Genomic DNA, 27644 nt, shown 5'->3' with positions numbered 1-27644 from the left:
AATGAGCACATCGAACGGCTCCAAAAGAGAAACTTACAATCACTCCGGTATGATCGCTCCAAGTATGGGTCCCTCTTGGACTATGCTTGGAAAATTATCGAACTATATTATCAGATAGCTGAACATCCCTCTCAGGCTGAACTTGTAGATATTATAGTTAACGCTCTTCCACCCGATGAGTCCCGGGCCATAGCGTCCCACTTGTGCCAAACGGTACGAGAAGTCACCTCACGTTTAGCTGCCTTGTGCGGTAAGGAAGTTGGTGGTCCACCAAAACGATACTTCGCCCGACAGGCAAAAATTCTAAAACCGACGAAGACGAAGGTAACGGCAAGTTGCCAGACAGATTTCCTGAGTTATACCCAAGCTGGATCTCGTTATCCTAGTGGGTATGGCTCAGAAAACAACAATAATGGCCGGCGACTATTTAGGAATCGGCCCATGTTCAACAATCGCCGGAGTTATCGTCCCTATGACCGTACCAACATGGAATCGAACCCGGGTAGGGGCGATAACACCAGGAGGAATTTTAACAGGGCGTACGGAAGAAGGGAGAACGGTAATAGTCAGAATAATAGTAACAATAATGTAAATCGACCCCAGAATTCAGTCCCTTCGCAGGTGCGTGGTAACGGTGAGCCTAGAACAATATTAAATGGGAGTGATAGTCGCGAAACGGCGGTAAAGTCGACAAACTAACGCCGCAGTTACCTGATGAAATGGGGGAGGATAACTGCGGGTACATACACCCCATTAACTACAAAATGCAATATTCTAATAATAGTAAATCCGAGTTTCAGATACAAGAATACCCCTCACCGAATTCCTTAGAATTTATAATAAAATTCGTAATCGATGAAGAGCCATTTGCGGTGGGGGAAGAACGTTATTTCTCGGCATCTCCCAGCCTAAAAGGAAGTATCGGTGGCGTTGAACTTGTTGCTACCATTGATAGTGGTTCGGAGCTCTGCCTAATGGACTGGGAGGTGTGGAGAAGATTGAAACAGCGCTTCCCTTCTGCAAAATTAAGGCCGTACACGGGTCTTACACTGGGTGCATTTGCTGGGAAGGAAAGTTTTTCAGTTCAAGGGGTTCAAAATTTCAATCTTAATATTCAAGACCATATTTTTGAAATAGCTATTTTTGTTATTAAGTACTTGCGAACGGATTTAATCTTGGGTTGCCCATTCTTAGATAAGTTCCATTGTATCATCGACCGTGAAAAGAAAGAAATTCGTATGAAAGATAGTCTCGGGAATGCAGTTACTGTTTCAACTAATAAACCAAATGTAATGTTAGTGGGAATACCGGAAAGAGAGATTGCAATCGGTGAGTCAGGGCGGCCAGTGATGGATCAGCCCATGCTTGACCCCAGGTTTATCTGTCAAGCTGCTTGTGCAGTGACGCCTCTCAATGGGGGAGAGGTTAACAGGGACGATCAGCTGGATCCATTCCTGAACGCCGAATGCAATGTCTCTCCACAAGACATCGACACTTACATTACTACTCGGGATGACTTACCACCACCAATTAGATCAGGTCTCCGTAAACTATTATTACAGTACAGATCTCTCTTCTCCGAGTACCCACGTCGTGTTAATGCGCCTCCATACAAAATTCAACTAAAAGATAACGAACCAGTTGTAGGACCTTGCTATTCTGTCCCACAAGCAATGCAACCCGAGTTTGAGGCCGAATTAAATAAATGGTTACGGTTAGGAATTGCTATAGAACAGATGTCCCCATACAGAAATCCTATTCATGTTGTCAGAAAGGCCTCTGGGGGCGTACGTCCCGTTTTGGACCTCAGGGCTACCAACTCAAAAATTATTTCTCCACAAGCACAGGTTGAACCAATAGACGATTTATTACATCGTGTTTCACAAGCCACTTGGTTCTCATCTTTTGATGCGTCTAGTGCCTATTATGGGATCAGTTTACACAAAGAATCATATCAATGTACTAGCTTTGTGTATAAAGGAAGGCAATATTGTCTTACCGTTTTGCCACAGGGATTGAAGAGCAGTCCTGCTGTTTTTCAATCCGTTATGACTAATTTTTTCAACGACTCAACTCGTTCTTTTGTAGTTTTATACCTTGATGATGTTATGGTAAAATCGGTCACGGAAGAAGAACACTTATCTCATTTAGAAAGAACCTTTGAAATTTTCAAGAGGGCAAATTTTTCCTTAAATTTTCAAAAATGTAAGTTCTTCGCACGGGAGATAAAATTTTTAGGTCATATCATTAGTGGCAAAACGATAAGAGTCGACCCTAAATTAAACGAACCCATTCGTTGTTTTCCGGTTCCGAAATCAAAGAAGGCATTACAAAAGTTCCTAGGTCTCATAGGGTGGAGGAGAAAGTTCGTACCAAACTTTTCTGGACTTACCGCTAAATTATATCAGCTACTAAAAAAGGATCAAAAATTCACATGGAACGATGAAACATTGGAAACTTTCCATAAGTTAAAAGAGCTTATTAGCAATCCGCCTGCTCTAAGTCAGCCAGATTTCTCCCTGCCATTTCACATACACAGTGATGCGTGTATGGAAAATCTGGCTGGCTATCTTGCACAATATCCAGCAGGTCAAGAAGATCCTAATGTCATCGGATATGCTAGTCGACGGGTAAAGCCTTACGAATTGTCTCTGTCGATCTCTCAGTTGGAACTACTGTCCGTTCTGTTCCTATGTGAGCACTTTGAACAACATATTATGGGTCGTATCACGCATGTTCATACCGACAATGCAGCAGTTACTCATGCTTTCACTCAGAAGAACCTTGAACCAAGAACCACCAGGATCCTACTTAAATTACAGAAATTTGATTTAACATTTCAGCACTGTCCAGGCCGCGAGAACAATATCGCCGATACACTTAGTAGGTACCCGCCTGAGGTATTGCTTGAACCCGAAACCCATTATGTGCATTTTCTAACGAAAACACAATATGCTGACATTGATTTAAATCATATCAAGAAAAATCAAGAAACTGATGAATTATGTCAAACGTTCTTAAGGCAATTTGAAAATAGTGGTAATCAGAATAGAATCGCAATGCATTGTGGGTTAATGTACATAAAACCGTTGCGAGTTCAAAAATGGCTTTTAGTAATACCTCAGGCTTGTATTCACCAAATTGTCAGTATTGTTCACTCCACAGGTCATTTTGGAGTTCAAAAATGTTATCGCTTTTGTCGCGCAATCTTTTATTGGAAAAATCAAAAAGCTACCATAAAAAATTTCATCCGAAACTGTATCCAATGTGCGGAAACAAAGTTCGCAAACCGAACCATAGCTCAGCAAGAATATCACATAAGAGCAAATGTACCCCATGAGACTCTGGGGGTGGACCTTATTGGGAAATTACCACCTAGCTAGGGATACTATTATATTTTATCATTAATAGATATTTACTCTCGTTTTGTTACTTTTCTTCCGCTCAGAAAAGCTCATACCAAAGAAATAATAACGGTACTAGAGAGAAGATATTTTCACCTTTTACCATATCCTCAAGAATTCTTAAGCGACAGGGGCCCACAGTTCCAGTCCAAACTGTGGCAGGATTTCTGTGCTAAGTATAAAATTAAACACAAGAAAACAGCTAGCTATTCTCCTCAGGGTAACAGCATAACAGAGCGCAGCCATAAAGAGCTCAATAGGTTAGTTCGGTTATGGTGTAATGAAGATCAAACCACCTGGTATAGATATCTTGTAAAAATACAGGACCTTTTTAATAATTCTTATTGCTCAAGTATTGGTTGCACGCCGGCGGAACGCTTTCTGAGTTACTCTGCTGTTGACAACTACCGGAAGGTGTTCCCATGGCCAAAACAATTAGATTCCGTTGAAAATAGGTTTAAATTTACGGAGATAGATATAAATTCACGAAATTCTAGTAAACGGTCAACACATTCTGTTACTCTGGAGGAAGGTCAACTAGTAATGCTGAAATTACACAATTTATCGTCAATAATAAAGCAGGAATCCGCCAAATGGATGAAAATTTTCACTGGCCCGTTTATCGTGAAAAAATTATTAAAAAACTGCGCTGTTTTGTATAATCTCAAAGGTGAAAGTATCGGAACTCACAATTTTCGAAATTTAAAGATTTTCAATTGTACAGAAGATAAACGTAGTGAATTACTTGCGCAATACCCCAAGTAGATATAATACACTGTCCTAGAGTGACTGGTAACGTTTGAATGGGATGAATGAGTGTGTTAATTTAACAAGCATCATTAGTTAGTATTCCCAATTAGCAAAATTTTGTTATTCTAACAAAATTTTGTTAATGGGCCGGGGAAAACTGTAATATACCATTACAGTTGAAAGTAATGGCAATTTTCTTTTTTTTTACGCACCCTGTACCTAGTAATTTTTTTTTTAATTCAATTTCGGTTTAGTTACACAATTTATTTACTCTCTCTACTTCGAATTAAATATAATGAACCCAAAGGTTTCGTTAGTAACCATATTCCCACTGTATAATATATTTATTTATATTTTGATTAAGTGTAAAACCCATTTTCGGATATATAACTTGAATAGTTACAAGGTTTACCATTCTGACGTCATACCGAAACATAGTTCCGTTATTGGATATAAATTTCCTTAATTTCAGACCAATGTAGATTTTGGCCAGGTACCTAATCTTTCCCTCACCCCCTCTCACTAGTCCATAGTCGCTTTCAGATCCGGTTATATCTGGATTTGCCAAATTTCTATTTGCTTTGTAATTTCCGCGGCTAAAGTTTTCGTTCTGATTGGAGGAATTCTCCTACCTCTGGCTTTTTCGGCGCAATGTTATCAGAACAATCGAAGACACCTTACAAGGAGCAGCTTGTGAATTTTGTGCTACATATTTTTCGGGAAGAATTCCAATTTCCAAGGACAACTAAGGTAACATATAATGTAATTCAATAGTTAAAGATTTACAACGGAATAGGAGCCCGGAAAATCCACAAATTTTGGTAAAGAAGCTGCAATTCAGTGAAATAACAAATTCCAGTTCTGTTTACTAGGAAGCCATGTTTGCTGCCTATCGAGAATAGACAACAGTGAAAGAGTGACTTTACTTTTTTTATTTCAAACTCAAGTAGGGATTAGGGAAATTACGACCTGTTAGTGCATGTTGTTCGTGTATTAAGTAGAAGTGACTTTTTATTATTTATTCAGTAATCGCATGTACGTAGGTTTGATGGTTGTAAAGTGAATAATCATAATGGCAGCTTAAGTTAGCTTAAAAGGGCTCCTATCCCGTTTTCCAAATTGAACCAGTTCTAGCGGGGGAATGGGTTAGTTATTGTTCGTTTTAGGGCCTTTTCCCCTTTCAGGGGAAGGGTCCCTCCATAAACCTCGTTAAGGTGCCCCCAGGGCATCAATTTTTGGCAATCATTATGTAAACAATTGGTCAGGTCAATTAGACCTAGTGTTACCTTTCTCATTTTTGACCCCCTTTAAATTAAATAGAGCCGACTGTATATATCGACGAGGGAGTAATGTATTTTAAATCTAATGTGTTAGGTTATTGTCGTCAACATGCAGGTAACTAAATGGTGCATGTTTAGTTTAGTTAGTTGTCTTTATGTATAGTACTAACAGTGGTGTATGTAGTTAGTAGTTTTGTGTGAGTGTGTGAATTTTCGATTTGGACAGTGTATAAATATGCTTTAATTTAGTACCATTTTTCTAACATAAATAAACCAGAGTAAATATTAAATTTCTGATTAATGAGTACAAGTATACATTTCAGTACACGGTAAATTATGCCTCCACTACAGCGCCATAGCGTCAGTTTTCGGTAGTCAATTGTTTGTTGACAGTACGACATCGCATGACTTAGTGATTTAGATTGTTTGATTTTGGACATTTATTCTCAAATTACTTCCCGTGGACATGGTTTTCGGTTCGGATGAGTATACCTTCGTATAAAATAGCATGAGATCTTACTGTACTGAAAATTTCAGCTTGCTAGGTCCAGTAGTTAATGAATAATCCGTTGAAATAAAGAACACCTATTTTCTTAATAGAAGTAAAGCCCATATGCTGTTACTATTTGTTTAAAAATGTAGTATTAAATTCTCTTTTCCCGTGGCTGTAGAAAATTCCATTGTTGCTTCAGTTTTATCAACAAATCCGAAATAGATTAATCATTGACAATTTAACTTTCCGTAAATACATGTATGATTTTTTTTTTTAACCTGCAAGGTAAATACAATTTGGGTGCTTCGAAATAAAGAGTACGTGGTTCGATGAATGTGATCGTGTGGTGGTTTGAGCGTGATAGATTGTGATAGTTATATATATATATATATATTTATTACTGCGTAATGTAAATATGTGTATGGCCTGCGTGTAAAATGTATGAAATAGGGTGTTTATAAAATATTACTTCGTGCGAAAATTAGTAGATAATGAATGAATGTAATGATATGTTAATAATATGATATATAATACGAATGAGATGATGACCCCTATATTTAAATGGATAGGCCTAGTGAATTTTATATAGTGAAAATATGAATATGTTTACGAAGAAAAAAAAATCTCTCGCGTTTTGACTTCTACACCAGTGCATTCATCCAACCGAGTTTGCTACTTGGATAGTAAATTATAGTTGGGAATTGTGTGTTACTTTGCATTTATGTACCTCATAATAACAGCCCCAGATCTTAAGCCTTTCAATAGATAGAGTAGCATCATGTGGGAATTACTTCTAAAGGATGACAGAAATGATAATTAAGAAAACCAACTGCTATATCCTGTGATCATCGAAAAGTACAGGTTTCGGTCATTTGTACCTTTAGCATTCATTGCCTTTCCGAGATTTTTTTTTCGTTGCTTACCTTATTTATTTATTGTGCAGTGTTCATATAACTCAGTTCGGACTATCCGATTAAATTAACTGCTACTAAATTAATATTTATGTTATAGCGTACCCGGATGTCGACCCCTAGTCCCCTTAAGTATTTTCGTTTCTTTTCTTAGTTTAATTAGATGAGGGAAATTAACGACATCCCAGACTGTGGCGTGTCTGCGCAGGGTAGCTATCGGTGATGTTTTGGTTATTGAAATCACCGATCCAAAATTCAGTTTATTTAATTTTTTTTTATTTTGGCAAATTCTCATTAGGGATATCTTAGCTATTACTCTAATTTCATTACTATTCTGGAATCTTCTAGTTTCCAAGTGGTCGGATGATTTTTTTTCCTTTTGAAATTCTAAATTAAGACTCTACTCCAACCTTCCGGACGATTTCCGGGACCCTGTTGGTTTGGGCCGGATACGGTTACTAGATAATAATTTTACAAGCAATAACTTGTGAAGTTATTATTTACAAGACACAGACTTGCTCCTTGGCAGCAGGGCGCTCCTTGAGTCTAAGTATTTGAGTAGACCACCCTTTTGGCATTTTAATAATATTTTGGCTAAGGATTTGTTGAGAGTGAAATTCGACTTCTGTCTTTGTAGCGTTAGTAATTTCTCACTTGAGTCTTTGGCGCCCCTATTCTTCGTCTTCTTTCTTTTCTATCTCTCTCTCTGTCTTCGTTACTTAGAGATTTTTTTTTAAATTTTTCAACCTCCCCCCCCCGGTTTCTGAAACTCATAAAACATACAATATTCATTTCACTTATTTCGATCGTATGTACTAACTGAGACATCGAGGGATGCAATTCGTGGAGGTATTGCAGCACAACTCAGGACCATTTTCGCGATATTCAATCCACCACGGGAGAAATTGACGAGAAGGTAAACGATGCTTTCAGATTCCTAGAAACCTTTGTTATTCATTGATCATACAACTTATATCAATTGATTACTGATTTCTGGTTTTTATTTCTATTGATTGGTCATATAGTGTGTATGTATTAATAGTTTGGGCCCACTAGTTTCGAATAACATTGATTTTTTTTGTATATACATCTATATATGTACTTACATAGTTTTAAAAGTTACGTGCCTGCTCTATTTGTTGCATTTTCCACCTCTTATGTCAACTCATTAAATAACACCAGCTATTTTTTTTGTATATATACGCGGATCTTTAGTAAATTGAAAATGATTATTGATTATCGGGTTTATTCATAGGAAATACAATGTTGCAACCTTATGAAGGAAAAAAGTGAATTTTGATAGTCAGGGTTTTTGTTTTGTCTTTGAGCCAAATAAATATAAATATTTATAAAATATGAATACTTGTCGAATATGAACGGTGATGTATAATTTAAACGTCGATGAAATATTAAGATAGATATTAAAGTGAAATTTATTGTATTGATTAATATGAATACATATATATATATATACGAGTATGTATGTAATGGGCTCGATATTTACCCTGGTCTTGTTAGGTTGCCATAGATTTTTGACACCCGGTATTAACTAACTATTTGTGATATATAGTATTCCCGCGTAAATTGTCATAAATTACTTTTTGTTGAGTTGTTATTAATTTTTGTAACTATTAAAGTGGAATATAATGTTAACTACTGCATGTGAATAAAACAAGTAGCGGGTCGTAAGATAAATAAGAATAACCCTAATCCTTACCCAAATTTACTTTGCGAGTGAAATTAGCAACCTACGAAACAGTGCGCCCCTCCAACGAATCTTTCCATCAGTAAACCATGAAACAAATCCTTCCCCTACGATCGGAAACCAAACTATTCAATATTTAGAATCTTTTGACTACAAGATCTATACTAGAAAAAAAATTAGTGATCTTAAATTCAACGAACTGAAATCTGTTTAATAAGTTAATGTGAATACCGGAATATGGAAATATGTTCCCAATATCTGTGACTGGATTTGATAATTTTTCTTTAATATTAACAAACTTTGAAATTTTAGATCAAGTGCGTCGAGTGACAAAATGAAAAATATAAACATATATGTGATATGAAGCAATTAGTTGTCTATAGTTAAAACAAAACCAATTGAATACTCTCATGGACACAAACCACAGTGCCTAAAGAGAGTTAAAAGAAAAAAAAAAGGAGCTATTATCGACGTAAAAACAAAGACTCATAAAACTGTCGATATGTCTCCTATTGAGACAAAGACTCAATAAAATATTACTAAAGTGTTTTTTTTTTTTTGAATGATTAACCAATTATTTTTTCTCTTTTGCCTGCAACGATATGTATTCATTGCACTGAATTTTAAATATATCTTGACCCTTGAAGTTTTTTTTTTCTTCCTTTTTCTTGTTTCGTCTTTGGTTTAATTCTTTTTCATGTAATTCAACTTTTAATATATATATATATAAAAGGGAAATGTGTTACTTGATCTTGTTGCAAGTAGCGAATTTCTGTGCATGTTTATGAAACATTCTTTTCATGTATTAATTTTTTTTGTTATGTCAAACTAAATCTTCTTCTATTGAAATGTAATAAATGTCTATAGCAATGTAGTTAGGTTAGTTTAATTCAACCAAATACAACCCGAAGTATACATTGTCCTGTATGAATGTGTGTGTGAGTGAAATGTAGGTTTAGTATTAAGTGCACCAATTATCTTGTCATACATGTGTAATTTATTATAATTATTGGTAGTTATCAATTGAACTCATTGAATGTTAATACTAACTTAAGTTGGCTCTATGAAGGAAGTAAAAAGGACTGAAGTAGCCTGAACGAATGATCATCATGAGAGAACTGTGAAAGTCAAAAATCTTCGACACATATGTGATACTCTGATTTTTTTTTTTCTGTGGTCGTTTCTAACATGCCATCAACTGCGTCGTTCATTTTTCAAATATTGAATATTAGTCTAAAACTTCTGGAAATATTGAATAAACGGTAAAATTAAACTTTCTCATCTATCTCCGAGCTAGATTGGGATAATTCGGTAGTTGGGGTCAAATGGATCTAGATCGGGGATGTATGGGTTAACATGTGTCTACCTTTGATCACCCTAATACCAGACATTTACCCAATAGCTATTGGAAATGATCACAATTAGATAATTATTCACTTTCCTTTACCATATTCCTCAAAATATCTAGTAACAGCTTCCCCTTTATCACCTTCTTACTTTACATCTTTCCTCTTCTATCTTCTTTTTCTTTTCTTCATCTTTTTCTCCTTCTTCTAATTTCTTTTTAATAAAACTGAAAGGGGGGTCGTGACTGGGAATTCTATATGTAATAAACACGGTCATGTATTTATTTGATTTTATTTTCTTTAGAAGTCCGATAAAAGGTTTTCTCTTTTCGATCGAACCTAGTATGTTCGAAATTAAGAAATTAAGAAATGGAAATTATATTCCAATATAATTAGGCATAAGCTGATAGCTTCATGAACATCCCCACCAGGGGTGAAGGGTTCCCACTCACGACTTATTCTGTGCATCACATTTGTTGCAGCTTCCTTTTTCCTCAATCAGTTTTAGATTGACGAGCGGTGACAGGATTCGTTGTTATGGCAACAGTGGTTGCTGTGGCAACGGCCCCCCTTTTCCAGTTTTATACGTCCCACGGTTATGCCGGTTAGGCTAAAGGAGACGGTGATTATGAGAAATGAATGAAATGGTGGAATGAAGAAAGTGGGAGGAAACGGGAGAACCCCGAGAAAACCCACGCACACGGTGTTTGAGGGTGTTACAATATTTTAGGAATAGATTCCTGCAGGCCCGTAGCCAGCCCAAAAATTTAGGGGGTGCCGGTAGAAGTTAGGGGGGGCCGACCCACTCATATTAGACTTCATCACCATATAATAGATCATTTGCAAGCCTACCGTGAAATTTTATGGGGGCCAGCCAAAGTTTAGGGGGGGTCGGCCCCCCTTGCCCTCCGTGGATACGGGCCTGGATTCCTCACATCAAAATAAGGAAAAAAAAGTTAATATGAACCTGTGGTCGGAAGTGTATAGTTTCGTAGTTATACGGTGCCGAAAACGTGAAAAAAAAAATGAACTTTAAAATTCCATAGTTCAACTACTATAAAACAAATCGTAGTTGGGTCAGAACATCATTAAGGAACTAGTATATGTTCTATCCAAATATCCATCTTTCCAGGCCCGTGGCCAGCCCCAAACTTAGGGGGGGGGGCGGTGGAAGTTAGGAGGGCCCGACTCAACCATATTATATTTCATCACCATATTATAGTTCATTTGCAAGCCTACCGTGAAATTTTATGGGGGCCAGCCAAAATTTAGGGGGGGCCCGGCCCCCTCTTGCCCCCCGTGGATACGGGCCTGCATCTTTCAGAACCTCCGGTGCTTGCAGAATCATTTTTAAACAGGCTGTTTGGGAGTACTTGATCACTCTACACTTACCTCTCTAAAAATTGCTGTGCAAGTACTGGAGCATTCTTAAACATGGATATTTGGGTAGTTCACATACCAGCTCCTCAGTGATGTCGTGAACCGACTATGATAGGTCCCATAGTACTGAAACTACGAGCTTTTAAAGTTCACTTGTTTCGCGTTTTCGGCACCCTATAACTCCGAAACTATCCATTTTTAATCACAGGTCCATTTTGAACTTATTTTTTTTCTTATTTTGATATAAGGAATCTGTTCTCAAAATATTGTGACGCATTTTGTAACACCCTGTATATTTAAAAAAAAAAGTTGGTATTGGGTGATTTCAGACATAGAAGATGCTTTCATATTACAAAACTATATACAGGGTGGTCCAGAAATGTGGGAACACCCAAATTTCACAATATTATTAGGATTAATGGGGCATTTTTTTTTTTTTTTGTCCAAACATGACATGTAAACCAACCGATAGACCACATTAAGGTTGATGTAAAGGGACAAGTATTGCTGCTAGATGTCACTACAGTCTTCGTATCTCTCTCATGTATTTTTTACCTTTCACGAAAATTGACGATTTCACTTATACACAGGGTTGGCTGGTTTAAACCAAGGTGATTTAAACCATGGTTTAAACCAAGGTTTAAACCAGCTGTTTTTTTCAAAAAAACCAACTGGTTTAAACCAAAAAACAAAAAAATGTTCGTAAAAGTGTAAGTGTTTGTAAAATCTTGATGAACACACATTTGTGGGTTATCACGTTTCACTCCCGTATATTATTCGTATTATATTCAGACCTAAATTCCCCATTCATTACTCAAAAAGATTATACTACAAAAGCAACTTTTTTTTACAAGTTTATAAATGTTTATTTTGTGATTTTTCTTGTAGTTGTTATTATTATGTAATTGCAATCGAAGAAAAATTCTAAATATTGTTTCGTTTCAATGTTTACTATTGATAAAATACATCGAAAATGCCGTACTTTTTGAGTGTGTGTGTGTGGGGGGGGGGTCATACAGACCCCACGAGAGGCATTTAGTGAAATAAGTATCTTTGGTATCTATTTATGTATAAATGAGTCTGAGCCAAAGTGGACTCAAATAATTCGTATCTTTATTCCCTTTTCTTATTGATATGCAGATTAAGTCGGTGTATTTCTTTAATTTGGACCAATAAAAGTCGTTGTTAACTAACTTGAACTAGATTAGTTCTTCTGTACTCCGTCGTACTTTGAAATTGTTCATATGTAATTAATTCTGTGTAATGGTTTCACTTGTGCAACTGTTTATCTTTTTGTCCTTCTGAAATGACTCTTGACAGTTATATTAAGAAGCATGTAAAGATCAGTACAACGTTTTTTTTTTTTTTTTTTTTTTATCAGGATTCCTTCGTGAGTAAGTCGGCAGACGTATCGCATTTGTGGCCAATTAGTCCTGGTTCCGAGTTCAAATGGAGGACAATTTCTCTCGGATGTAACTCGAGAAGCGGTTTTTATTCCGCTTTAAGCTTATGTGACCCCTTCCAGCATAACCCGGTTGTTGCATAATAACATCAAGGCGAAACAAACTTATTTCTGTCCATATATGATATGAATATATAGAGCAAATCATTTAAACCATAAAAACCTGGTTTAAACCCAAAAAAACCTGGTTTAAACCAAAAAAAACCGGTTTTTTTGGTTTTTTTAATAAAAACCATGGTTTTTGCCAACCATGCTTATACACTTCAACCTAGAGACTTCAATTTTTTTTTATAGAAGGAACTTCATAATCTATCCAAGAGAACAATCCGTGCCGATTTTTTATTTAGCATCTTCTTTATTTTTTTAAATGGCTTGAATGTTGAAATGGATATCCAAACTTTTAACAATGTAACTGTTTCAACAATGAAGAAAATTCTAAATAAAAAATCGGCACGGATTGTTCCCTTGCATAGATTATGAAGTTCCTTCTCTAAAAATTTGGTCTTTAGGTTGAAATTTGTAAGAGAAATTGTAAATTTTCCTGAAAGGTAAAAACTACATGTAAGAGATACGAAGACTTTAGTGACCTCTAGCGGAAATACTTGTCCCCTTTACAGCAATCTTAAGCTGAACAAAATAATAACAATAATATAGTTGAGAGTAAAAACTCATGCGTAGTTTTCGAGAAAATAAAATATAAATTTGCATGCAATCCTAAAAATTGATGCTGAACGATAAGCACGCCAATTATTGAGATGAAACTGATACTGAACTATTTCAGCATCAACCTCTTCGTTATGACACTAGCATCATGACAGCAGAGGAAGTTGCTCACCCCAGGTGCAGAATATACACTCATGTTCAAAATTATTATCGCATGTCTTTAAATATGTTGTTGTAGGAATATAATTTGATAACGAATTCTCCCCGGTAATGTTAGTAGGTGTATAATCGGCAAAGACATGTATGTCGCAAATTTCATATCAAAAGACCAGTAAATAAGAACAATAAAACGAAAATAAAACTTTCTTCTCCATTTAGCAACATTTTACTTTACTCATTCTTAATTTTCGCATTTATAATTCTTTTCCTATGAAATTTACCAAAAATATACATTTCCCGATTATACACATAGTATCAGTACTAAAAGTACCCTGCTAAATCATTATCAAATTATATTCTTATAAGAAGACAGTTATAGATAAGCGACAATCATTTTGGACATGAGTGCACGCACCCAGAATTTTTTGTTGGAAGGTATCCAAAGTTTGGGCAGCCCAATACTACAAGTCACTATGTCTATATAGTATTAAACCGATGTTATTCTGCACTCGAACTGACAATTAATTATTAAGTATTATGACATGTGTTCTCAGAAAAAGAGAATACAACTAGCTTGTTCTTATACATAAAAAAGAAAGAGTACAGGTGAAGCGACAGTATGGTATTTTCAAATGAAACTCCACATTCGAAAGTTAACGAAAGGGTTGATATCAATAAAAGTAAGTAACTCGTTGTGGGTAACTTTCGTTGTGGGTAACTTATGGCGCAGTATCCTAAACGCCATGGAAGGGACAAGTAGTAACGACAGCTTCAATCAAAGTGCATTTGTGGATATTATAAAAGAGTTTCCAGTGGTATTTTCAAAGTCACAGTTACCAGAAAGTAAACGAAGGAAAGCCGAAGCTTTGAAGGCAAGTACGGTGAAATGCAACGAAATATCAAATACATCTACAAATGAGATACAAATCCAAAAGAGAATCTTTAATATCCGAGCGAGCATTTAAAAAGAAAAACAACCTAATTTGAAAAAGAAAACGGAAAACAAGAAAGTAATACTGAAACCACGGGAACGAACCTCTTGGAACTGATGGATGTTGATTGGAATCCAGCAATATCAAGATTAGCACGACAAGTGCATATCACGTGTTGTCCAAGGTCTTGTCCAAAATTGTTTGGCTTTAAGAACGAAATCAGACACTTGGTCCCTTTGTTTCCTTTTTTAAATAGTCCAGCCAGTCACGTCATAAAGCACTTCCATCTGATTGCGTTTTCCACACCATACGTGTCCCCTTTCACCTTGGCATAAAAAAATATACATTCTCATGTATACACCCTTCCTATCGCGTTGAGTTGAGTTGATTTTGAGTTTAATGTCATTTTCAGTAGCAAGGCTATATGAGACGGGACCCCCTGATTAACTTGGAATCCGAACCATATGAGCTCCCGCCGGGAATCGAACGCGGGTGTCTCATGCCAAAGGCATGTACGCTATCCGCTTAGCCACGAAGGAGCTCTTCCTATTAGCGTATTCGTCTCCAAAATACTAGATTTCTTTATTGCCATGTGTGTATAGTCAAGTGCTCCGATAGTACCCGGAAATGTATATTGTTCTTGCCACTCTGCCTTTGCTGTTTGCATAGTACGCACACTTCCGGAAACAATCAATTTTCAGATATCGCAACAATCGCATCCATTACACTTGTAGTAGTCATAGACACAGTACTTTGAGCCACAACAGAATCCCCTGACATTCCGACCTGGAATTCCAGATCACTCACGTAAAGCAAGAAAACCCGCATCTTTTCGTCATTACGTAGTGCACCACCCTAAATTTCCATTGATTCTCCTAAAAAATGTGCTAACTACTATATATTTTCTTTCATGAACCTATGTTTTTTGTAATCTCCATTTGCAACATTTCTATGCAATTTATAAGTTTTGCTACATAGCAAAACAATCATATAACAGTCATATTTCGCACGGAGTCACCTATTTAGCTTGCTCCACAAATTTGGAGAAGTTACTAGCATCACAGAGGAGTCTTTGATTTTTATTGATATCAAACGCGGAGTAGTTACTCGGCTCGAGAATAGAGGTGTGGTTACTTCAAAAGGGTGGGGCTTCTCCGAGGTCAGCCGAGACGACTAGTGCTCAGTTTTCTTTTTATTGATACCAATGCGAGTAACTACTACAAAATTGGGAATAATGAGTAACTTCTCCGTTTTATTGATATCACCCCATGGGGTGATATCAATAAAAGTAAGTAACTACTCCTGAGAAGTCCTGCTCGAGAATCGGAGTAACTACACCTGGAGTAATCTCCTCCCTCAATTCCGTATCAATAAAACAAGCCACTACTCAGGTCTAGTCTGCTCCAGCTTTATGAACGTTTACTCGCGCTTCCTCTGCACGTAGCACTGAGTCGTATCAATAAAAGAAGTGGTTACTCATTTCTTCCATCTGTTGGGCGGTCATTTCGTTGTGGGTAACTTATGGCGCAGTATCCTAAACGCCATGGAAGGAACAAGTAGCAACGACAGTTTCAATCAAAGTGCATTTGTGGATATTATAAAAGAGTTTCCAGTGGTACTTTCAGTCACAGTTACCAGAAAGTAAACGAAGGAAAGCCGAAGCTTTGAAGGCAAGTACAGTGAAATGCAACGAAATATCAAATCCATCTACGACTGAGACACAAATCCAAAAGAGAATCTTTAATATTCGAGCGAGAATTAAAAAAAAGAGAGAGAGAGAGAGAGAGAGAGAGAGAAATAAGAAAGTTCGAATCCAACAATATCAAGATTAACACGACAAGCGCATATCACGTGTTGTCCAAGGTCTTTGTACATTGTTTGGCTTTAAGAACGAAATCATACACTTAGCCCCTTTGTTTCCTTTTTTAAATGTCCAGCCAGTCACATCATAAAGCACGTTCATCCGATTTTGTTTTCCACACCATACGTGTCCCCTTTCGCCTTGGCATAAAAAAAATATACATTCTCATGTATACACCCTTCCTATCAACGTTAAGTTGAGTTGATTTTGAGTTTAATGTCCTTTTCAGTAGCGAGGCTATATGAGTCGGGACCCACTGATTAACATGGAATCCGAACCACATGAGCTCCTGCCGGGAATCGAACACGGGTCTCTCATGCCAAAAGCATGTACGCTAACCGCTTAGCCATGAAGGAACTCTTTCTATTAGCGTATTCGTCTCCAAAGTACTAGATTTCTTTATTGCCATGTGTGTATAGTCAAGTGCTCCGATAGTACCCGGAAATGTATATTGTTCTTGCCACTCTGCCTTTGCTGTTTGCATAGTACGCACACTTCCGGAAACAATCAATTTTCAGATATCGCAACAATCGCATCCATTACACTTGTAGTAGTCATAGACACAGTACTTTGAGCCACAACAGAATCCCCTGACATTCCGACCTGGAATCCCGGATCACTTACGTAACGCAAGAAAAGCCGCATCTTTTCCTCATTACGTAGTGCACCACCCCAAATTTAGGTTGATTCTCCTAAAATGTTCTAACCACTCTACATTTTCTTTCCTGAACCTATAATGTTTTTTGTAATCTCCATTTACAACATTTCTATGCAGTTTGTAAGTTTTTCTACGTAGCAAAACAATCATATACTCTGCCATATTTAACACGGAGTCACCTATTTAGCTTGCTCCATAAATTTGGAGAAGTTACTAGCATCACAGAGGAGTCCTTGATTTGTATTGATATCAAACGCGGAGTAGTTACTCGGCTCGAGAATAGAAGTGTGGTTACTTCAAAAGGAGGGGCTTCTCCGAGGTCAGCCGAGACGAGTAGTGCTCAGTTCTCTTTTTATTGATACCAATGCGAGTAACTACTACAAAATTGGGAATAATGAGTAACTTCTCCGTTTTATTGATATCACCCATGGTTTCATCTTTTTCCTCTCTAAAACTGGTCATGCAGCAATTATACAATTAGATGATGGACGTAGAGTGACAACATAGTGGTACGTTACTTATTGCCTTCCAAGTGTCTTTGAAGCTTGGAGATTTGCCCACCTGAAGTCTTCACTGTCTCATTTTCTTCTTCATTATGACAATGCACAGGCACACACAGCAGCGAAAACGTTGAAGTTTCTACAGGAAAGTGGAATCCGTATTCTACCACACCCAGCTTATTCTTCAGATTTAGTAGCTCCGAGTGACTTTGCCTTCTTATCAAAACTCAAGAAAAAGCTTCGAAGACGTCGCTTTTAAACAAGTGAAGAGTCTCACAGCGTATCTATAATAATGGAATTTCCGATAAATATACAGTATATATATATATATATATATATATATATATATATATATATATATATATATATATATATATATATATATATATATATATATATATATATATATATTTCACTCGTGGTTTTTAAGACTGTAAAAGTGTATTGATGCTTGTTGGGTCTATTTTGAGAAATTGTAAAAGATTTTATGTAAATAAATTGATTTTTCAAAGAGTATCTAAAAACTTTCGGCATGTCCAATGGCGTATTTAGGATTTTCTTTCGGGAGGCTATGCACAACATGGGGAAGCTGGGGGCAGATGTCCACCTGAGTTTGAGAATTAAATATATTTTAATTTATGCATAAATTGAAGTTTTAATAGCAAGAATTACAGACTGCTGAATCTTATGTGATATGATACACACACACAAATTGGCAGTGAAACTAACCTTTTATTCTATTCATAGAAGAAAAAGGAAGTATCCTTTTGGACTACCTACTTTCCCGAGCTATTTATTCCCCCCTCTTGATTTTCATTGCTATAATAATAAAGTCACGTTATGTTGATATCTGTGCAAGATGGTGTGGAACACCAGTTTCGCTTATCAGCTCCTCTTAGTTTTGGTGTTACTGACGGTGGCCGACTTGAATCACAACTAACAACGGAGAAACGAAAGAAGGTAACAACTAAGAAAAAATATAGAAGAGTAGAATGGACGAAGGAAAAAAACGCAGTGAAAACATGGAATGAAATTTGACAAATATTGTATTATTTCTGAACAAAGAGCATAAGACAATGGAAAGTGAATGAAATTCTTAGAAATGGTAAGAAGGATTATTGTTGTACGTGGAATGTGAAAAACTAACAAATTTATTTTGGGGGGAGGGGGCTAGAGCCCGATAGTCCCCTAAATACGCCACTGGGCATGTCTCTCGTAGTATATATATTAATCAGCAGTAAAGAACGAGAGAGCGAGAGAAAGAACCGGTTGTTTAAAAAAAATAGAATAGCACCACTGCTGACACTGCACAAACAAAATGCAGGGACTTGTCACATAGGTATTACCAAGGGCGCCGATTTCTCTGTAACTTTGTGGGGAGGGGGCATTCATAAAATATGCATACAAGAATAATACATACAATAATAAATAAATAAATAAATAATAATAATGCATACAATAATAATACATATTCATAAAAATACATGGGGGCCCACATGAGCTTTGGGGGACCCGGTCCGCCCAGGATCGGCGCCCTTGGGTATTACAAAGTAACAGACAGTTCAGTGCATCATATTTTATCCAATGTAACAAAACATTGTACTGGAGTTACAACAAAACGGACAAAATTATATATTGATACTCGAATAAATAAATAAATAAATAAATAAATAAATAAATAAATAAATAAAGACGGCATATGTGCTTTAAGTAATGATATATTTGATGTATTTTCTGTTTAATATATGTATGATAATTTAGTTTCTATCTTGATACAAGTGCAAATTTAAATTTAGTTTGCAATAGATTCTAATATTCTCTTCTTTCCTGTTTTGTTTTCGATGCAGACATAACGTAGCTCTGAGCAGGGACCAGAGGGACCGGAATCGAAACCAGCCCACTGGTGTCCAACAGACTAAATCTGCAGTCATTCACAGGTATGGTCATACATTAGTTAAGAACTTTTATTTCCAGTTAAAGTGAAAATATTTTTTTGTGTAGGAAATATACTTATAGACATACACAGGTAGAATAAATTCAAGAAAGATACCTTTCTAGGGAAATTGCTTGAAATACGCTACAGACTTTGGGACTATGATGCTAGATAACAGACTGATGAAGTAGATAAAAAAGGTGTTGTTTTAGGGAAAAGGAGAATAGAGTACTATTCATAGAGACGACTAAGTATAAACAAAAAATAAATATGTCGGTGTACAATATTTTTTCTTCGAAAATTACTTCTTACGGGATATTTATTAATTTACTTATTAAACAAACTTGCAAAAATAATCCGCTGGATCAATACTTCAATAACAGTGGGAAATCAGGGAAATAAGTCTTGTTTTCTCCTGTTGTCCAAGGTACTACAAGTATTCTGGCACTGCCCTGCGACCAGCGAATTTGAAACTAGGACCCTATTATTGTTATTATTATTGCAACGAAAAAGGAAAAACTATTAGACAACATATACCCATCCGGTATATAGGTACCGGCAGTGGCGTATTTAGGGGGGTGGCTTCCGGGCTTAAGCCCCTCGAAATCTTATTTAGTATAGTAAAGTAAATGAAATATCTTGCAGAATTTTCACATTTCCAGGCAAAGCCCCCCCTTCCCGAAAGTTAGCAAAGCCCCTCCCGAAACAAAATCGTAAATACGCCACTGGGTACCGGTATATATAAAGAGTAAAATGCATATTGTGCATAAAATCTTTCGGTTTTAATTATTTCAAGTAGATGTTTCGACTAGCGCTTGTAGAGGATGGTACTAACAAACATATCTAGAAATATTCTACATCACAAATTTACAGGAGAGCGAAAAAACTGTTTTTCATTTTACAGTTTTGAAATATAATGAGATATACAATTTTTCTGCATTCTTTTTTTGTAAGTCTGCTATTATTAGCCGAATACACACGATACTTTGCCAGGTGAGGAAACAAATGCCTCCAGATCCAATACTGGTGTTAACTAAAAATATCCAAATTTTAACATACGACATATTGCAAGATACAGAACGAACTATATATATATATATATATATATATATATATATATATATATATATATATATATATATATATATATATATATATATATATATATATATAGTTCGTTCTGTATCTTGCAATATGAATTCCCTGTATAATGAATTCCCTTTAAAATTCATTGCGTGAAAATTGAAATTTTATATGTTCAATGCCAATACATTGAGAACTTCTTTATCACTCGAAAATCCAATTCTGAATTCATGTCTTTAATTTATCTTTTTGTTCTGGATCTATGTCATTTTCTGCGCCACGGTATGTTCATACCAAAAAGTCTTGAGCTGGAATAGATTATGGGCATTGCAATGATCTTACGTATTCCTGACAAAAAGTTTCATTATTAATATTATTAGTTTTATAATAGATATTTGCATCTTAAACTCTAATTTACTATATATATCAAATAACAGACTATGGTATAATAAAAACGATAGAAATATGGAAGTATATCTACTAGAGGACCTGGCAACATCCCAAGTCATATACAAGTGTAAGTTAAAAATTGTCCGCAATTTTGACATAACTCTTTTTATTGTTATGTTGTTGTGGTCATGCTATGAAAGTTTGATGCTCATTCCCCCATTTATCTTTCTTTTGTTGCAGATAGATAATGGCCGCTCCATTAGAAGTTTGCACCAAGTAGGAACAACGAGTAGTGATCCAGTGACCATTTTTCAATTTTTCAATCCATTCGTAGACATTCCGTTTCGGCAAGACATTGTTCTCGTTTTGTGGCGAAAGTCTGTGATGGATTGCGACCCCTGATACACGTTCCGGCAACAAAAACCGGATCACTGTTCGTTGTTTCCTCTTTGGCGCAAACTTCTAATGGAGCGGCCATGATCTATCTGCAACAAAACGAAAACAAATGAAGGAATTAGGATCAAACTTTCATAACATGACCACAACAGCATAACAATAAAAAAAAAACGAGGACACAAATCACTATGAACAATGTAAGAAAAGTTCTAGTTACATTTTTTGACTTACCCTCGTAATATGTATAAGATGTAAAGGTCGGATTTAGTAGCAACACTTGTCAAGTTGTACAATATTTTACTGCACTATGCGATATTTGTAATTTTTAAACTCATACATTGTACATGTTTACAAAGCAGGTGATATATATGATCAAAAAAACTATTGCATATTACCTTAACTAATGCTTTCAGAAAAATACTTGAATGCATTTCTGATTCACGGTGGGACCTCGATCGGAAAGGTGTAACAACTTTTTTCAGTCTAGCTATTCTGAGTGAGATTTTTTCTTTTTTTTTTCCTCATTCATACCAGGCAAATGCCGGGATGGTACCAGGCTGGCTTTCTTCCTTCCCCATTCCTTTCTTCCTCTCCGATTTCCCGGGCAGTGTTATAGCCAAAGAATGTCATCCCTCATACGTGACGGGCTAACATAGATGCCGAAAGCCCAGAAAACTAATTCCTAATCCTAATCGAACGTATTATCCAATTTAACATAACCTGTCAGTTTGCATGAATCGCAATAATTTTGTTGTGTAAATCAAGTCATGAAATTTACTGTTCAACTTATTCTCCAACGAATTGCAGTTTTCAACTTGAGACTACAAGTCATGGAGTAAGTTAAGGATTATTTCTGAATCGAGAACTATTATCTTTTTTATTATTGTGTATTATTACATTTTTCTGCGTCTTCCATTCCAATCTAGATAGTAACAAGCCTAAAGTTAAATAGCATTTTTACCTCAAATAAAATGAAGGATACTTTTATGATAAATGAATATTTGAGAATAGAAAATATTTAAATCTTTAGATTTGTCAAGCAATTTCATTTTAGCGTTGTTTTACACAAACAATTAGTATTTTTGCATCCTGGGCGTTATACAAACCCGCTAATTCCTTCAACACTGCGGGTAATCTATCAGACAAGGATGGGACCCATAATTACACCCACAGTAATATAATTATAAGGGGCCGGCTTGGAGCCAACTGGATGGATCACCTCCTCAACAATCGATTCCTAATTTTCGACGTTCTACGTCCTGGTCAAAGTTGATTGAGATCCATCAAGTGGTTCTTGATATTTGTGACTCCTGGACGGATACACAAACTGACAGAGTAAATATATGGAGTTTCTGGTAAACCAAATTCTTTGAAAATCAACTTTGTGTAGTTGTAATGAATACACATTCCCTTGCGTAATCGCATTCTCACTATCTATCTTCTCATCAAAGGACCACAATGCATGTGGAATTGCAGTAGCTCCAAAAGGCTCTATGTATGGCTTCTCTCATCCAGGGGCGGATCCAGGACGGACTTCTGGGGGAGGCGGTGGGTTGTAATACTGCTACTTAGAGCTACTTTTAAGAGCTCTAAACTCTGGGATGGGTTTTATTTATATATAAAATAAGAAAGTTTCCTCTTCTGGGGGGAGAGGGCAATCGCCCCAATCGCTCCCTCTTCCTGGATCAACCTCTGCTCTAATCCTAGCTCGTACGTACTATGTTAGAATCACAACGTATGTTTCGTATATTGTTGTTCTTCCACATACAGATACACATGCTTTAACTTAGCACATTGAACAGGCTGCAGAATATCTGGCATTATTTGTGTGCACGAGTATCGACGGTTCTTGGCATGAGATATTTCATCGTGATAATCTTCCTCGGAAACATCTTTTGCTTCACATTGCTCTACAGGTAGAAGTATAGGAATCAGGAGATATTGCTGACCATTCCACGGGATCTTGTATTCCAATCTATGACCATGCACATTGCAAGTCTAACCAGTGCCGTATTTGATGAACATAATTTGGAGGTGCTGAAGTTCTCTATATTTAGAATCTTTTGGTGTTTTTACAATCACGTTTTAAGGGTTTTTACTGTCACTACGTTTGATTGACTTTTGTAAATAGCCAGTAACAATAAACGATATAATAATTTAAAAAAAAAGGGTTATGTAACACTTCCTAAAATGCTAATAAATGGACTAATTGTTACTTTTAGGAAGTCATATAGAGGAGAAATTTGAGTGTACGACAATGTTGACAATATTATTTGAGTGTAATGTTACAAATTGCGTTCTGGAATTTCTACCTTATAAGAAGAAACATGATAGTTATTAGTTCACTTTTGCTATTTTGTAAAAATTGTATGTGAAGACACACAAGATTTGCGAACAACTTATTTCGCAATTTATAAGATAACACAGGAAACAGGGTAGGTATTACCATATGTTGCCATTAATGGCCGGATCACATTAAGAACTCTTTCACCTTGCACGACTGACTAGTGAGGAGCTAATATGCCGCAAGTCCGCCATTCGCCGTCACGGCAGCTTCGACTCATTTTCTAGAAAAAAACTTTTCTTTTATTGCGTATAGTTGCGATACAGTTCGGCAGGTATTGTCCTTCATTCATCCTGTAACATGGCGAACAGTCCGGTAGTATTTTGGATGCGTTGCCAGTCCCGTAACCAGCGTTCAAAGTCATCTCAAATGGTTGGTTGACATCGGGACTTTGGATGGACGCTGGTATTGTTATGTTAAAATACAAACGGCCCACTACGGAACGTGCCAAAGGGCATGTAGTGCAGAATTATCTAATATTGTTCCACATGCGCCTTCATTCATGGTTCCAGACATTAACACCAGGGATCCCAGTTTAAGCCATGGGAAATAGATCCCACCTTGATTCCTCCGAGATCAAATTTCACATAGAAAACAATGCAGTCCTATAAGCAGACCTCACCTTATATGTATCAGGTCCAGACACGTCCGCCAGATAAGCACATTAGTAGTACGTATGCTTATACAGCTACACGAATAATGGTACCGAACCTCACTTTGAACATTTGGTCCTGTTTCATATAGCCTCAATGCTAAAGAGGAAACATTACACCCAAAGCAATCTAATCCAGTTGGTAACTTTGCAAACTAGTGTGTATGATTGAAAATCTGAAAGCTCTACCGTTTGTGGAAGACCATAACTACTGCAACAACTGTTGGTAGTTATTAATGTGGATTGTGGATTAAACTAACATTCCATTTCATTGGAACATAAATATGTCTCGTTTAAAATATGTCTCGTGTACTTTTCGAAATAAGACATTTCTGTTTATTTCAGATAAACGGCAGAGACAAGTTTTGATACTTGTTATCAACCTCCAACTATAATATATATGTATATATTCGCTATATCAGTGTAAGTTAGATATTTATTTACTTGTTCAGGCTGATTACAATATGGTACTATTATCAATATATATTTTCTAATTTCGTGTTGGTATTTTGCAGCACACAATGGCCCAACAACTATGTAACATCAACGGAGAGCACAGTTCCTACAACTACAGATATCCAGGAGAAAGTGATCGATCTCTTAAACAGCGGGAACAACAACAACAATATAGCATCTCTTCGGCGAGAAGGCGTGACCTTAACCTCCACGGGGGACGGATCAGAGTTCATGGCCGTTTCCTCTCCAGATGACAGCCTAGGAGATTACGAAGGTACATGTTTTGTGATTAATGTATGTTAAATGAGTTATAAATTTTCTAGATGGAACCAATATTATTTTCTATCTCTTCAATCTATAATTTCTCTAGATGTTCTGTCTCTTCAATCGTTAAATTCTTTTGATGACACCAATATCATTTTCTATCTCTATTGTTTACATTCCGTAGATGACACCAACATTATTTTCTATCTTTGCATTCCCTAAATTCTTTAGCTGTATATGGCACTAATATTACCTTAAATCTTTATATCAAGAAGGCACCAATTATTTTTTATCTCTTCAGTCTTTAAATTCTCTAAATAGCATAAATATAATCTCCAAACTCTTCAACCCATAAATTCTCTAGATGACACCAACATTATTTTCTGTCTCTGTATTCTTTAAATTCTCTAGATGTAGATGACACTAATATTATCTTCAATCCAGGGGTAAGAGTGAGGGGGAACGCGGGCGGACGTCGTTCCCCCACTTCCAAAAATAGGCACAGGAGACGGCGTGACGTCAAGCGTCTTCTTACCTTTTCAGATCCACTTTTACCCCTGCTTCAATCTTTAAATACTCTAAATGGTACCGGAACTATTTTTTTTTATCTCTTCAAGCTTTGAATTCTCTAGATACTATCAATATTATCTTCCATGCCTTCAACCTTTAAATTCTTTAGAGAGCACAAATATTATACAAATCTCTTCAAGCCGAAAATTTTCTAGATGAGACCAATAATATCTTCTACCTCTATGGTATTTTAATTCTGTAGATACTGCCAGTATTATCTTCTATCTACATAGTATTTAAATTCTCTAGATGCTGCCAATATTATCTCTTCTCTCTTCAATCGTTAAATTCGCTAGATGCTATCAGTATTGTCTTCTATCTCGGCAATCTTAAAATTTTCTAGATGGTACCAAACAATCTCAATCGTTAAAATCCTTTCAATCTTCAAAATCTCTAGATAGCACAAATATTATCTCCAATATTTCTAACCCATAAATTTTCTAGATGACAACATCATCTTTCATCTTCAAACTTACAGAAATGAAAAAATCACTATAAAAATATACAATTTTCCAGTAGAATTCATACTTTCTCAGAACAAGAAGTAGAAACGTATTTGTATATTTGAAAATATCCACATCTTGCTAAACTAAAACAGAAACTCAATGATGAAATTAGAATCACAATAATTCAGTTGATAAGGCGTCGATCCATTGGGGACCTGTGATAGTTGCGATTCTTTCAAAGAAATACGCTGGGCAAAATAAAGGTCAAGCTACAATACAGGTTGAAAGCAAGGATTGAGGTCCGAAACTTCTCACCTGCAATCGTCAAGAAATCTCGTGCTTGTGCTTGTGGTATCAAAGCAGGTTAAGAGGCTAACTAACTTTTTTTTTCTCCGAAACATTTCTAACCAATTTCTTTACACCGGTTTTCAATTACGTGTTTCAATATTGCTTCTTTCTCCATATTATTTCTAACTCTTTCTCACTATTTTTTTCGACCCGTAGAGTACAATATTCCATATTGAAAAACATTTGATTAGTCAGTTTCGTAGCTCTTTATTCAAAGATCCACAAAATACACTTTTCGTCTTCCTAAATATATATTTTGCCATTCCTATTTTTTCTATTTCATCTTGCATTTCATATCTTCACTAATATCACAACCAGTATATAAGCCATCTGTTCTATTTTCTCCTTTGAAGACGATTATATATTTTCCAAAGACAAAATTGCTTTTAAGATAAGCAGGTATGCCGGGATGAATTTGTAAGGGGGCTGAGGGCAGAAATGTACCATTTTCCCATTGTTTGGAGTCTTCATTACACTTTCCCACTTTTTAATTTCAAAGACTAACTTCAAGGCAGTGAAAAACACCAAAAAGTTAGAAACTAAACCGGATAGTAGGTACAAAATGCTATTAGGAAAATAAACCAATAAGAATGTTTTCACATCTTTCGTTATAGGCTAGGAATCTAGGCGTGCAGTTAATGGCGTTATGAGAGGCGCACACAAATTTCTCCATTAAAAGCAATGTCTTGGAATTAGTATCTATATTTAATTACATTAGCAGATATCGTGTACCACATATGGTTTACCATTATAATAAATGTCGATAACTCCAAATACTGTAACGATACATAGCTCACTGAATTAAGCAGCTCAAAAACGTTTGTTTTGGTTATCTGGGTACCTATCGTCACACAAGATGACGACCTCGTACCAAGTTGGAAAATCTTGTTTTCATTGTGACCAAGTACTCTATATACGGAAACTAAATCACGCTAATCATGCAGAGAAGGTTTAGACAACATTTAAACAGTGCACCTTTCAAGCCAACAGTTTTTGAACTTGGTGGAGAAGTGGAGTACGTTAGGCAGAATTCAAACCGCCAGGAAGGGCAGGAGTAGTAATCGAAGAAACTGTAACAACAGCTGAAAATATCAAACAGGTAAAGGAAGACGTTTTGCGTAATCTTCGGAAATCGAGCCGAAGTAGATCAATGTTTGAGGATTGCTAGGATCTCACTGAACCTCACCAAACGTAGGAAACTTGTAGTTCCAAGAAGACGGAGCCACGGCTCATACGGGAGGAATATCCATGGCTATTT

The 27644-nt window shown here is 36.3% G+C and overlaps 1 protein-coding gene across 2 annotated transcripts in view; it reads left to right on the top strand.

The window, feature by feature from the left end:
• Positions 1-27644, top strand: part of Schip1 (Schwannomin interacting protein 1) — a 523495-nt gene that overhangs the window by 302055 nt on the left and 193796 nt on the right. For both annotated transcript variants that reach the window (XM_081768603.1, XM_081768604.1), the window contains exons 3-4: positions 19352-19441; positions 24818-25032. In XM_081768603.1, coding sequence (XP_081624729.1) covers positions 19352-19441; positions 24818-25032 — 305 coding nt within the window. The remainder of the gene's footprint in view (positions 1-19351; positions 19442-24817; positions 25033-27644) is intronic.

Source organism: Thermobia domestica, chromosome 8 (assembly GCF_964235325.1).
Source record: "Thermobia domestica chromosome 8, izTheDome1.hap1.1, whole genome shotgun sequence".
In the NCBI taxonomy this organism is placed as follows: Eukaryota; Metazoa; Arthropoda; class Insecta; order Zygentoma; family Lepismatidae; genus Thermobia; species Thermobia domestica.
The sequence above is the reverse complement of the archived record's forward strand: the minus strand, read 5'-3'. Positions and strand labels throughout refer to the sequence as shown.